General features: G+C 41.2%; 2 protein-coding genes across 2 annotated transcripts in view; one reads left to right on the top strand and one right to left on the bottom strand.

Annotated features, from left to right (window-relative positions):
• Positions 1–13,668, top strand: part of LOC124258565 — a 245,541-nt gene that overhangs the window by 216,311 nt on the left and 15,562 nt on the right. The gene's annotated exons all lie outside the window — the stretch shown is intronic.
• On the bottom strand, positions 29–1,256 carry LOC124258566. Its single transcript, XM_046692632.1, has 2 exons — positions 695–1,256; positions 29–236 (listed from the first exon to the last, which is right to left on the bottom strand). The coding sequence occupies exons 1-2, from the start codon at positions 1,128–1,130 to the stop codon at positions 205–207; spliced, it is 468 nt and encodes a 155-aa protein (XP_046548588.1). The 5' UTR covers positions 1,131–1,256; the 3' UTR covers positions 29–204.

Raw genomic sequence — 13,668 nt, 5'->3', positions numbered from 1 at the left:
TTTGTCATTATCCCCTAACTCGGTTTCCCATAGGTCTAACGCATGAGTCAAGGGGTTAGGCTGTAGTTGCTACTGCCGTCTATGTGGTTGAGAGCCTGACCACGATTTGTGAGCTGGAGGCTGGGCTGGGGTGTGGTTCTGAGACTGAGACTGGTGAGCGTACTCCGGGTGTGGCCGTAGCAGATGACACACACGTGCGCATATTTACAGTTGGTATACCGGCAACCTGAGTGGTTCTGAAAATTTATACAGATTTCTTTACTGCCGTTAGTTGGACGACGCCACGGTTTCTTGACTGAAGCTGGTTCATTTTTTTCTAGATAATAAAACATGCTATGATAATCTATATCAGTCCACTTCTTGGCCTCTTCTGTCTGTGATTTCCTATGCATATAGTCAAAAAGCATAACAGATGTAGCAGTATGCTGCTGAAGATAGTCGCCGATGTAAGCCGTATATTCTAGATATTCTATGGTTTGTTGTGGATCGAGACGCTTAGATTTAAGCAGATTGATCATTATTCGTGCGTTAGCGGATATCCATTGCGCTGGATTTACTTGCTCCGGTCTAATCTTTGATTGAGAGTTTCGTTTAAGCAGAACTGTACCCTCAGCGGCATTGAAAATGTCCTGAGATTCCTGAACTACCGCCCTAGGTCTCGTTACAAAATCGGTGATATAGAGTGGACGCTCACCTTGTAAGGCCTTCCGTGCAACGTGGTCCGCATGTTCCGTATTTAGAACGTCTTGGAGTGTAGAGGAGCCCAGGGATTCCAGCAACTGGTTCAGTTCACTATCTTTTGCAAGGTCTCCAGTTGTAACCGGAGCGGAGGGGGTGTTATGAGGTTCCGAGGGTTGAGGCGCTTTTTGGAGTGATTTAATAACTTTTTCTAGCAGTTTTCGTTGTGCTAATTTTAAATTCAGGCTTTCAATGTCCGACTTATCCAACTCCAGGAGTTCGCTTGAGTTAGTGAATTCTTCTTTAGTCAATTTATTTATTGAACTGTCTGTGAAACCTTGCTTTGTAAGCCAAGACTCGAACGTTTCTTTCTCCGCCATACTCAAACTGTCTTTACACGTCGACTGCAGCCGCGAGACTGACTCTTCGTCCCGTATGACGACGAGTCGCATGCCCGTACGCACGCCGCGCACGTGCAAGCTTGCGTGGCGGGGTGCCGTTTTCCCGATACTGGCGGTGAGGCGCCCGTCTGTCCATGACCTGGAGTTAAACTTTAATAATATAAATTATTACCCCGAAACCACATTGAATATCTGTAATAAGGTTATTGGTTTCAAGATACCAAGTTAATCTATTATTCACCATACGTTCCATGGTTTTACAGACACAGCTAGTTAGAGATATCGGTCTGTAATTAGACGGATCTGTATGATCCTTGCCAGGTTTTGGTATTGGGACTACAATGGCATTACGCCATGAAGGAGGAAATTCTCCAGACGTCCATATTTGGTGAGATATATCTAAAAGTGTCATCAGACATGGTTCAGGTAAGTGTTTCAGTAGCTGGTAAGGTATATTGTCATCACCCGCTGCAGTGTCATGAGCTTGCTCAAGAGCAGTATGTAGCTCATATAATGAAAACACTTCATTATAATCTTCACCGTGAGATGCAAAATTAAGTTTAGTCTTTTTCCTGTTGCTTCTGATATCTCTGAAACTCAGGGACATAATTTTGCCGATGATGAATTTTGGCAAGAGTTTCAGCCAATTTTATCTGCAATTTTAGATTTGTCAGTTATTAAATTATCGCCATCTTTAAGATGGTGTACAGCTGATTTTGAACCTTTGCCTTTTATTCACTGAACCATGTTCCAAACCTTAGACATTGGCGTGCGTGAATTAATTTTGGAGACATAATTTCTCCAAGATAGTCGTTTGTTTTGTTTAAAGGTACGACGCGCCTTTGCATTGAGTATTTTAAATTTATTTAAGTTATGGACAGTTGGATGATGGCGGAAATAACGCTCGGCCTTTTTCCTCGTTTTTCTGGCTTGTCTACAATCAGTATTAAACCATGGAGTCGTAGAGGACTTTGGTATACACTCATCAGCTATTTCATTTAAAACGTCAGAAAAAGTTTGAATGGGATCAGTTATATCACTGAAAAAATCAGGTCGCAATTTCGATTTACAATTATATTGAAATGAAGACCAGTTAGCCTTCGAAAAGTTCCATCTTGTGTACGATGGAGAATCAGATGGAGTTATTTCTGAAAGGATAGTTGGGAAGTGGTCACTTCCACACAGGTCATTATGAACAGACCAATCAAATTCATTCAGGAGGTTAGAATCAGCAACAGATAAATCCAAAGAAGAATAAGTGCCAGTTGCAGGATGCAGATAGGTGCTTGAATCATCATTAAATATGCACAGGTCATTATTGGAAATGAAGTCTTCAATTATTTTACCTTTAGTATTAATGTTAGTACTGCCCCAGAGTGGATTGTGACCGTTTAGGTCACCCATGATAACACATGGCTTCGGGAGTTGATCATAGAGTGATTGAAGATCAGTCAGATGAAGTGTTGATGAAGGCGGAATATACAGAGAGCATAACGTAAATGCTACACCCAGAGTAAGTCGCACTGCAACAGCTTGGAGATTAGTGTTAAGAGTAACAGGGCTGTGAATAACATTCTGTCGTATAAGGATAGTAGAACCTCCAGTGGCTCTATCACCTGGAGGGAAAAATAATTATAGGCTTCAAACTGACGTAAGTTAAAATTATCTGTCTGTTTCAGATACGTCTCTTGCAGACAGAACGCTGATGGTGTTAAATCCTGGATTAATAGCTGTATTTCATTAAAATTTGTCCGGAGTCCTCTACAGTTCCACTGCACGATATTGGTAGATATACCTATCTTTTTAGGCGGATTAACTGGGGATCTACCCTCGCACCGTTTTCGAGGGCGACAAGCTATGTGCCCTAGAATGGACGTTTTCGGACACGTCCATGTCCTCAAGTGATCCGTATTTGTTAAATAACTTGATTTTATCATCTGACCCTTTGGGGCTCTTCCACTTTGTTTCTTTGAATCTGGCTTCAGTTTGCCTTTGTTTTTAACGATTGGTTGAACGTTTGGCGTTGATTGAGATCTTTGAGTTGACTGAGAAGTGTCACGGTCATAAGATGGTTCTGATTGGATTTGTGGCGTACCAGGAAGTGGTTCTGCAGTTTGTGTAGATATTGCAGGTGAGCATATCAGAGGAGAATCAGATTTAACCCAGGTCAAGTTTGTCTGACAGCATGCAGATGATTTTGTTATTCTAGTTGTCGCTTCTGACGGTGTTCTGGTGATAGAAGCATAGCTCTCTTTATGCTCGGAGCTTTGAACTAGTTTTTTTGCATCTGCAAAACTAATGTTTTGGGTGAATTTGATTTGATTTATCTCCATTTGACGTTTCCAAACAGGACAGCTTTTAGAGTAAGAGGAATGATCCCCTGCACAGTTTGTACATTTTTTGACAGTACTGTCACAATCTTCTGTTGTATGTGTCTTCTCACCACAGTGAGCACATACAACAGACAATGTGCAAGTATTTACGCCATGACTGAACTTTTTGACATTTGAAGCACCTGAGAGGGTTCGGAATGTACGTGTCAACATTGATGTTACAATATCCTGCCTTTAGAGATTTTGGAGCATTTGGTGTAGAAAATGAAAACAGGTAGGTATTTGTTTTTATAACAGTATCGTTTTTCCTGGTTGTGAAACGTTTGACATAGAGTACGCCTTGATCTTTCATCTCAGAGACGATGTCAAGTTCTGACATGTCAGCAAACAATCGATCCTGATCTCTGATAATTCCTTTGCTCGTGTTGAGTGTTTTGTGAGCTGAGACCGTGACTGGAATGCCGACAAAAGAATCAATACTCATAAGGTTGGTGGCTTGGTGCCTCTTTGCACACTCAACCAGCAGAGCACCGGAACGTAATCGTTTAATGTTCTTAATGTCACCAGCTATGCCTTGTATACCTTTAGCTACGGCAAAAGGATTCAACTTCAAAGGTGTCTTGTCAATAGTTTCAAGCACAAGAAAACGTGGCCAGTAATCAATTGAGTTGGGCAGTCTGAGGTCAGTTTCAACAGGATCAGTGTCAAGTGGACGCTTGGTCTTTTGGGGGTTTAGGTAAGCCATGGTTAGTTAGTAGGATTTCATCATCCGAGCTCCCCACCCACCATGGAGTATCACAAGGACAATGCTAAAACAAGTGGATTTCCAACTTGAAGCACCAAGGATACCCGGATGATATACTCCAGCAGAAGAATTAAAAGATTAATAATTCCACCAGATTGGCCCATGAGCCACCGCCTTCGGGCATAAGACTCTAGGCAAAGTTCATAACAGTATATTTCAAAATTACAAACGTTTTAGATAAACAAGTAGGCCAAGACCGAAATTAAAACAATTCCAAATCAAATTGGTGCAATGACATATATATATATAGTCTATACACAGGGCTTGGCGTGACCAGCCGATTGGTAGAACCGGGCCTGTTCTACCACCCGTCTAGGTGAAGTAAGGGCCGAAGTGGTGTGTTGGGCAAAGGAACACTGTTCCTGGAACCAGTGCCCTCAACCACCAGAATCCCGTCCTCCACCGACACAGGGGCGCAACCCACGGCAAACGGGTTGGTGGACCTAATATCCCCCCGGGTCCACAACGGGGTTCGAAGGGCGCTTAGCGTTACCCAGCACCCACCACGAGGAGGTGGCCCTTCACGGGTGCCCGTGAGTAATGTGGTTCGGCATCCCCTCTCCCCACCCACCATGGAGTGTCAACAAGGACGATCTTATATTGCAGTAGATCTCCAAGCTGCAAAGACCAGGGATAAGGGGGTGTTTTACTCCAGCGAATTTGACATGAAATGCTGTAGCTGCCTACCAGATTAAAGGTCAGGATGGTTCTGTCCATGACAATCAATTGGAGACGTACAGAAATCGGAGGTCAGCATCACCAGATTGGCCCATGAGCCACCGCCTTCTGTGCATGGGTCTGCGAGGCTAATTTGTTTTCGTAGAATATTAGTTAACATTTTGAACATGGCCAAAAGTGTTATGTAATACCAAATTTTGTATAGACATTCCATGCACAGGGCAAGGCGTGACCAGCCGATTGGTAGAATCGGGCCTATTCTACCACCCGTCTAGGCAAAGTTAGGGTCGAAGTGGTGTGTTGGATCATTGAACACTATTGCCGGTTCCGTCATCCTCAACCACCAGACTCCCTTCCTCTGCCGACACAGGGATGCAACCCACGGCAAACGGGTTGCCCAATTTGGTCGCCTCTTACGACCGGCAATGGGGTGCTGTGGACCTATTCGACCCCGGGTCCACACGGGGGCGAAGAGCAATTGTCGTTACCCAGCACCCACCACGAGGAGGTTGCTCTTCAAGGGTGCCGCAAAAGAAGTGGGAGACCCAAGTAGGTATCAATAAATTACACGAAATAAAACCCTATATTGGTTACACTTACCTGGGTTGTCAGTCCAGATTTTAAGAGGTCATCATGCGACGATGTCGTATTGGCCACACTAGATACACTCATGCATACCTATTGAAAGGTGAGGATCCTCCGTTTTGTATCCCTTGTGATGAGAGAACCACGGTCAAGCACGTCCTGCTTGACTGTGTTGAATTCTCCATCTTAAGGGATAAATATTTTAATGTTAAAACTGTTACGGATCTTTTTAATACTGTTCATGTTCATTTAGTTCTTGGTTTTTTAAAAGAAATTGATTTCATGAATGCATTTTGATATATATGTTCTGTAGATAGATGTGTTTTAATGATTGGTAGTTTAGATTGTTAACTTAGATTGTTAGTGGCTGTACCCTCAAAGGGGGTTAAAGTACCTTAAAATTATTGTCCTCCTGAGAGGGTAAGTAAGTCCCAAAACTTTCAAAATAAAATATAAATTATCACATTTTAAACGTAGTATTTTTGTTATTTTAAGTGTTGGCTAAACTCTCCTACAATCGCCAGCGGCTGAAGGGATGGTGTAAATCCAGCTAGGGTCCATGCAGGTAGGAAAAGTAATGTAAGTCCCCATGGCTCCTAGTATGGTGATCTACCTTCAGTTGGTGGCGATCTATAGCCAATTTTTATATTGTGTTGTCCCTTATAGTTAAAACGTTTTAGATTCAATTACTAGTTATACATACATATCTGTGATATTCTAGTTGCTTTACTGTCCTTTGTCGGCAGGTTTTATAATCTCTATATATATTCTTATTTCAATGTCAAGTGTTCTCGTCACGATATGGCTGAAATATTGCCTATGTGACGTTAAATAATAATTCACTCACTCACTTTGATATTTCTGGAATTCAGGTACATAGTTAGATGAGGAAGACTGGTTGGCCAAAGTTTCTCCAAGTCTATTTGCTATGTCAGATTTATCAGTTAATAATTCGTCTCCATTTTTGAGATGATTAATGCTAGATTTAGAGCCCTTACCTTTTATTTTCTGGATCATGTTCCACACCTGTGATATCGGCGTGCGCGAATTGATGTTTGAGATATAATTTTGCCAAGATTGGCCTTTACTTTGTTTAAAAGTACGCCGTGCTTTGGCGTTTACAATTCTAAATTTGTTTAAACTGTGGACCATAGGATGGCGACGGAAATAATGTTCAGCTTTCTTCCGTACCTTGCGAGCATGGTTTACGTACATGAGGAACTGCAGAGGATTTGGGGATACACTTGTCAGCTATGTGTCTGAGCTCATCTGAAAAACATTTTATGGCATCAGGAAGATCATGAAAAAGTTCAGGTTTGAGTTTTTCAGCACAGAAAGTTTCATAAAAAAGGCCAGTTAGCCTTCTTAAAGTTCCATCTTGATGATGGAGGAACATCAGATGGATTCACGGGTTGTAGTATTGTTTGGAAATGGTCACTTCCACAAAGGTCGTCGTGGGCTGACCACTCAAATTCATTCAATAAGTCTGAGTTTGTAATTGATGAATCAAGGTCTGAATAAGTTCCTGTGCCAGGATGTAAATATGTGTTAGAACCGTCATTATATATGCATAAATCATTATCTGAACAAAAGTCTTCTAATAGTTTACCTTTAGCATTAGTAGTTGTACCACCCCAGAGCGGGTTGTGGCCATTTAAATCTCCCATAATGATACAAGGTTTTGGGAGTTGGTCGTATACATTTTGAAGGTCAGTCTTCTGAAGAGTTGAAGACGGTGAGATGTACAATGAGCATAATGTGAACGCAACATGTAGCGTCAGTCGTACGGCAACCGCCTGGAGACCAGTATTAAGTATAACAGGCTATGGATAATATTCTGTTTGATAAGGATCGAAGATCCTCCAGTGGCCCGATCACACGGAGGTGAAAAAGAGTGGTATGCATTGAAATGGCGTAGGTCAAACGTATCCGTCTGTTTTAAATATGTCTCCTGAAGACAAATGGCTGATGGTGTGAAGTCCTTGACTAATAGCTGCAAATCACTGAAATTATTCCTTAGCCCTCTGCAGTTCCACTGTACAAGATTATTAGAAGACATTATCTTTTGGGGGGATTTATTGGGGATCTACCCCGCACTTGTTTGGAGGGCGACAAGCTATATGCCCTAGAATGGACGTTTTCAGATACGTCCATATCCTCAAGAGATCCATATTTGTTGAACAATTGAACCTTGTTTTGCGACCCTTTTGGGGCTCTGCCACTTCGTTTTTTTTAAACATCAGACTTAGGTTTGATTTTACTTTTAACAATTTTGTTGACTATCGGATGACGATTGAGACTCTGAGATGATATCGCAGGGTACAAAAGCTGTAGAGAGTCACAATTGACCCAAGTCAAGTTTGTTTGGTAGCTAGTGGATGATTTTGTTATTTTAGAGCTAGACTCAGATGGTGTTTTGGCTACTGCAGCATAACTTCCTGGAAGGTCGGATCTCTGTGCCAGTTTTTATGCCTCAGAAAATGATATATTTTGGGTAAATTTGATTTTGTTTATCGCCATTTGCTCTTTCCAAATCGGACACTCTTTTGAAAAAGATGAATGGTCGCCTGAACAGTTGGCGCACTTTTTAAAATCGCTGTTACAATCTTCTGTTGTGTGTGTCTTCTCACCACAGGCACCCATGAAGGGCCATCTCCTCGTGGTGGGTGCTGGGTGACGCTAAGCGCCCTTCAACCCCCCGTTGTGGACCCGGGGGGATATTTGGTCCACCAACCCGTTTGCCGTGGGTTGCGCCCCTGTGTTGGTGGAGGACGGGAGTCTGGTGGTTGAGGGCACTGGTTCCAGGAACAGTGCTCCTTTGCCCAACACACCACTTTGCCCCTTACTTCACCTAGACGGGTGGTAGAACTGGCCCGGTTCTATCAATCGGCTGGTCACGCCAAGCCCTGTGCATGGACAACATACTTATTGCAATTATTGTACCTGTTTGTACATTTGTGATAATGAATGCTTGTATTTCAAATTATATACTATATGCTTGCCTAGAGTCTTATGCCAGAAGGCGGTGGCTCATGGGCCAATCCGGTGATGTTGACCGCTGAATTCTGTATGTTTCTGAGTTATTGTTTAGGGCAGAACCACCCTGACAGTAAATTTAGTAAACGAATATAGCTATTCATGTCATATTTGCTAGAGTATATCAACCCTGTATCCCTGGTGTTTGCGTCCTGGATATCCGATGCAATTAAACACTGTCCTTGTTGACACTCCATGGTGGGTGGGGAGCAGGGTTGCTTTCACCATGGCTCATAATCATTCTGGTTCAAAACGTCGACATTTGGAGTCAGGTTCGTCTGAAGAAGGTGTTACCAATTTTGATACCTGGGCTCGATTCATTGTGATTGAAGCAAAAGATCATTTACCTTTAAAACTGAACCCCTTTGCAATTTCGAAGGCTATTCATGGTTATTGTGGGGAGGTTAAAAATGTCACCCGACTTCGTTCTGGTTCTTTACTTGTAGAATGTGTTAGAAAACAACAATCCCTCAATCTCCTATCAATCCATCAATTTGCCAATGTTGAGGTTGTTGTTTCTGAACACAAGACACTCAACTCCTGCAGAGGCATTGTTCGTGACAGGACACGTTGCTTGTCAGACATGTCAGAAGAAGAAATAGCAGAAGAATTGAAAGATCAAGGTGTGACTTCAGTGAAACGTTTCACCAGAAAGAAGGCTGATTCAACCATCGAACAAACTAACACCTACTTGGTCACTTTTGCATCGTTCTGGCAATACCGCAATCGATCAAAGCTGGTTATGTCCAACATCGGGGTGGAGGTGCATGTCCCCAATCCACTCCGATGTTTAAAATGTCAGAAGTTTGGACATGGCTCCAAGAGCTGTAACTCGTTCTGTGGTTTGCCAGCGCTGTGGCGATAGCCACGATAATCCTGATTGTGAAGAAGCATTGCAATGTGTAAATTGTCATGGCCACCATATGGCTTCCTCAAAACTTTGTCCTGTTTGGCAAACAGAATCTAAAATTCTTCGACTAAAATACGAGAAAAACATCACATTTGGAGAAGCTAGAAAACTATACAATTCTCAGTCAGCTACTGTATCTACACTGACTTATTCAGCTGCTGTCTTAAGGCCAACCCAGACTTCATCGGTATCATGTCAGACTGAGTTGACATGGATCAAATCTGTTGACATGGATCAAACCCGTGTCGACTGTACCTACCGTTGAGCTTGATCCCACTAATAATAGTCAAACGTCTACACAACCTTCGACATCTCAAGCAGAGATCCAGACTCCATCACAGCCAATCTCAGAGCAATCACAACCTACCAACCTTACAAAACGTGAAAGGAAAAAGTTACATAAGAAACAATCACCCAAGACTTCCTCTCAAGCAGAGGTGACTGTCCAGAACCCCTATAGTGCTCTCGACATGGACGTTACTCCGTCATCACAGAGTGCTGTGAGGAGTTCTTCATCACGTCCCCGTGAGAGATCACCCATTGAACCACCATGAGTAATTCATCTAATATAATCCAGTGGAATTGCAGAGGACTCAGGAGGAATTTAAATGAGATACAGTTATTAGTACAAGATTTTCAACCATCAGCACTGTGTCTCCAAGAGACTTATCTTAAACCGACTGATCAATTTGATTTGAGACAGTACAACTGTTATCATTCGTTTTCTCCACCTGGAGATAAGGCTTCAGGCGGATCTTCTATTTTCATAATGACAAGGAGTTATTTCCAGCCCCGTTGCCCTTAATACCAATCTTCAAGTTGTTGCTGTCCGCGATAACTTTACACATTGTATTTACTCTGTGTTCATTGTACATACCTCCATCTACTACACTCCAACAATCTGAGCTTCCAACAGCTATATGATCAAAGCTCCCTCAGCCATGCATAATCATGAGTGATCTGAATGGACACAACCCTCTATGGGGAAGTATACATACAAATAATAAAGGGAAAGTCCTTGAGGGATTCATAAATGACAATAACTTATGCATCTTTAATGATGATTCAAACACCTATTTACATCCTGCCACTGGGACCTATTCAGCCCTTGACCTTTCTCTCACAGATGCAAACTTATTACAAGACTTTGAATGGTCAGTTCATGATGACCTTTGTGGTAGTGATCACTTTCCCACTGTACTAAAAGCCATGACCCCAACTATTGACTCATCGTCATCTCGGTGGAATTTTAAAAAAGCAAACTGGCAAATGTATGAGTTATTGTGTACTTCAAACCTTACACCTGATCGTTTTGATAATACTGAAGATCCAATTAAGATATTTTCAGATCAGCTCACTGACATAGCTGATCAAACCATACCTCAGTCCTCTGCAAATCCTCACATTCGCAAACCATGGTTTAATAACGAGTGTAAACAGGCCAGGAAGAGTAGGAAAAAGCCGAAAAATATTTTCGACGACATCCTACAGTTCACAATTTAGATAAGGTTAAAATTTTACATGCCAAGGCTCGACGCGCATTTAAACAAAATAAGCGTCAGTCTTGGCGAAACTATGTTTCCAAAATACATTCGCGCACACCGATGTCAAAGGTGTGGAACATGATACAAAGAATAAAGGGAAAAGGTTCCAAATCTACCGTTCATCATTTGAAGGACGGTGATAATTTATTAACTGATAGGGCTGACTTTGCCAATAAGCTTGGTGAAACACTCGCCAAACATTCGTCTTCATCCAATTATGTCCCTGAGTTTCAGAAACATCAGAAACAACAGGAGAAGAAAAAAATTAATTTTACATCAGACAATGGAGAAGACTACAATGAATTATTTTCAATGCATGAGTTACGTACTGTCCTTGAGCAAGCTCATGCTACAGCAACAGGAGCTGATAATATACACTATCAGCTCTTGAAACATTTACCTGATTCATGTTTGGAAACACTTTTAAATATTTTTGATACGATATGGACTTCAGGGAATTTCCCAACTTCGTGGCGTAAAGCCATAGTAGTCCCTTTACCAAAGCCTGGCCGGGATCATACTGATCCGTCAAATTACAGGCCAATCTCTTTAACGAGTCGTGTCTGTAAAACCATGGAGCGAATAGTAAATAATCGATTAAAATGGCATCTTGAAACCAATAATCTCATAACAAATATTCAATGTGGTTTCAGGAAAAATCGTTGTACCATTATAAACAACATGCAGTATCGATATTCTTTGTTCTTGAGAAAGCGTACGATACCACCTGGAAGCATGGCATTTTAAAGGATTTACATGATTTTGGTTTAAGGGGTCGTTTACCTCTTTTTATATCGCAGTTTTTAAAAGACAGGCAATTTCAAGTCCGAGTGGGTTCTACCCTGTCTGACCATTATAATCAGGATCAGGGTGTCCCACAAGGCAGTATTTTGTCTGTCACATTGTTTAGCATTAAGATCAACAGTTTATCCAAGGTTTTAAATGATTCTATCGATGGATCACTTTTTGTGGATGATTTTAATATTTCTTGTCGCGGTAAGAATATGCATACCATTGAACGACACCTACAGTTGTGTTTAAATAAAATAAATAAATGGTGTCTTGAAAACGGCTTTAAATTTTCTAAATCAAAAACTAATTGCATACATTTCTGTCGTAAATATAAACCACATAAAGACCCGGAACTGTTTTTAAATGGCACTCCCATCAAGGTTGTAAAAGAGGCCAAGTTCTTAGGTCTCATTTTCGACTCCCATTTAACCTTTCTTCCGCATATCAAATCTCTAAAAACTAAATGCCTGAAGGCACTCGATTTATTGCAAGTCGTGTCTAATTCAAGGTGGAGAGGGGATCAAGCTACGCTCCTACACCTTTACAGATCACTGGTCCGCTCCAAGCTTGATTATGGCTCCATCGTATATGGTGGAGCCTGCAAAAGCAACCTAAAACTACTGGATTCTGTCCATCACCAAGGCCTAAGACTTTGTCTTGGGTCTTTTAGAACCTCTCCTGTTGACAGTCTTTATGTCGAGGCAGACGAACCTTCTCTTAACCAACGCCGTATAAAATTATCATTACAATATATTACAAAATTATATTCAAACGAGTCTAATCCTGCATTTCACTGTGTCTTTAATCCTCTTTATGAGGATTTGTATAACAAAATATTTTCTCTTGTTCCTCCTCTTAGGCTCAGAATTAAGCCATTTATTGCTGCTGCCGGCATTGAGCTGGAAAATATAGCTCCTTCCCGTCTTCTTTCTTCTCCTCCTTGGCAATTGGTTAGGCCACAAGTCGACCTAACAGTCACTAAATTTAAAAAATCAGAAACTAATGACTTACTGTATAAACAAGAATATAATCAATTAAAAAGTAAATATAATACATATAAATCCTTATTTACAGATGGGTCCAAGGATGGTGGCGCGGTTTAGCTTTGCCACTGTCATTGGAGTCCAAAACAATCTCTTCCCAGATTACCCAATGACAGTTCAATTTTCACAGCAGAAGCAAACGCAATACTAACAGCTCTTAAATATATAAATAGACACCCTAAATATAAACAATATATCATATTTCCAGACTCTCTTTCTTGCCTTCAGGCCATTAAAAATGTTTCTTGTAAACATCCACTTTTAATAGAAATTATTGAATTATATAATGATCTTGCAACTGGCCAATACGACATCGTCCTCTGTTGGTTACCCAGCCACGTTGGCATTTCTGGGAATATAATGGTCGATTTTGCTGCCAAGGCAGCACTCAACAAATCTGTGACACCACTTCTGATCCCATACTCTGATTATAAAGCCAGCATTAGAACTTACATCCGTGATCTGATGCAAAAGAAGTGGGACACCCAAGTAGGTATCAATAAATTATATGCAATCAAACCAACTATCGGTTACACCTACTTGGGTTGTCAGTCCAGATTTGAAGAGGTCATCATGCGACGATGTCGTATTGGCCACACAAGATATACTCATGAGTACCTATTGAAAGGTGAGGATCCTCCGTTTTGTATCCCTTGTGATGAGAGAACCACGGTCAAGCATGTCTTGTTTGACTGTGTTGAATTCTCCATCATAAGGGATAAATACTTCAATGTGAAAACAGTTAAGAATCTTTTTAACACTGTTAATTTTCATTTAATTATTGGCTTTTTAAAAGAAATTGATTTAATGAATGAATTGTGAATAATATGTTCTGTACATATATGTCTTTTAATTATTGGTAG

The sequence above is a fragment of the Haliotis rubra genome, unplaced genomic scaffold (assembly GCF_003918875.1).
Source record: "Haliotis rubra isolate DU_JTF1 unplaced genomic scaffold, ASM391887v1 Scf699, whole genome shotgun sequence".
NCBI lineage: Eukaryota > Metazoa > Mollusca > Gastropoda > Lepetellida > Haliotidae > Haliotis > Haliotis rubra.
The sequence above is the reverse complement of the archived record's forward strand: the minus strand, read 5'-3'. Positions and strand labels throughout refer to the sequence as shown.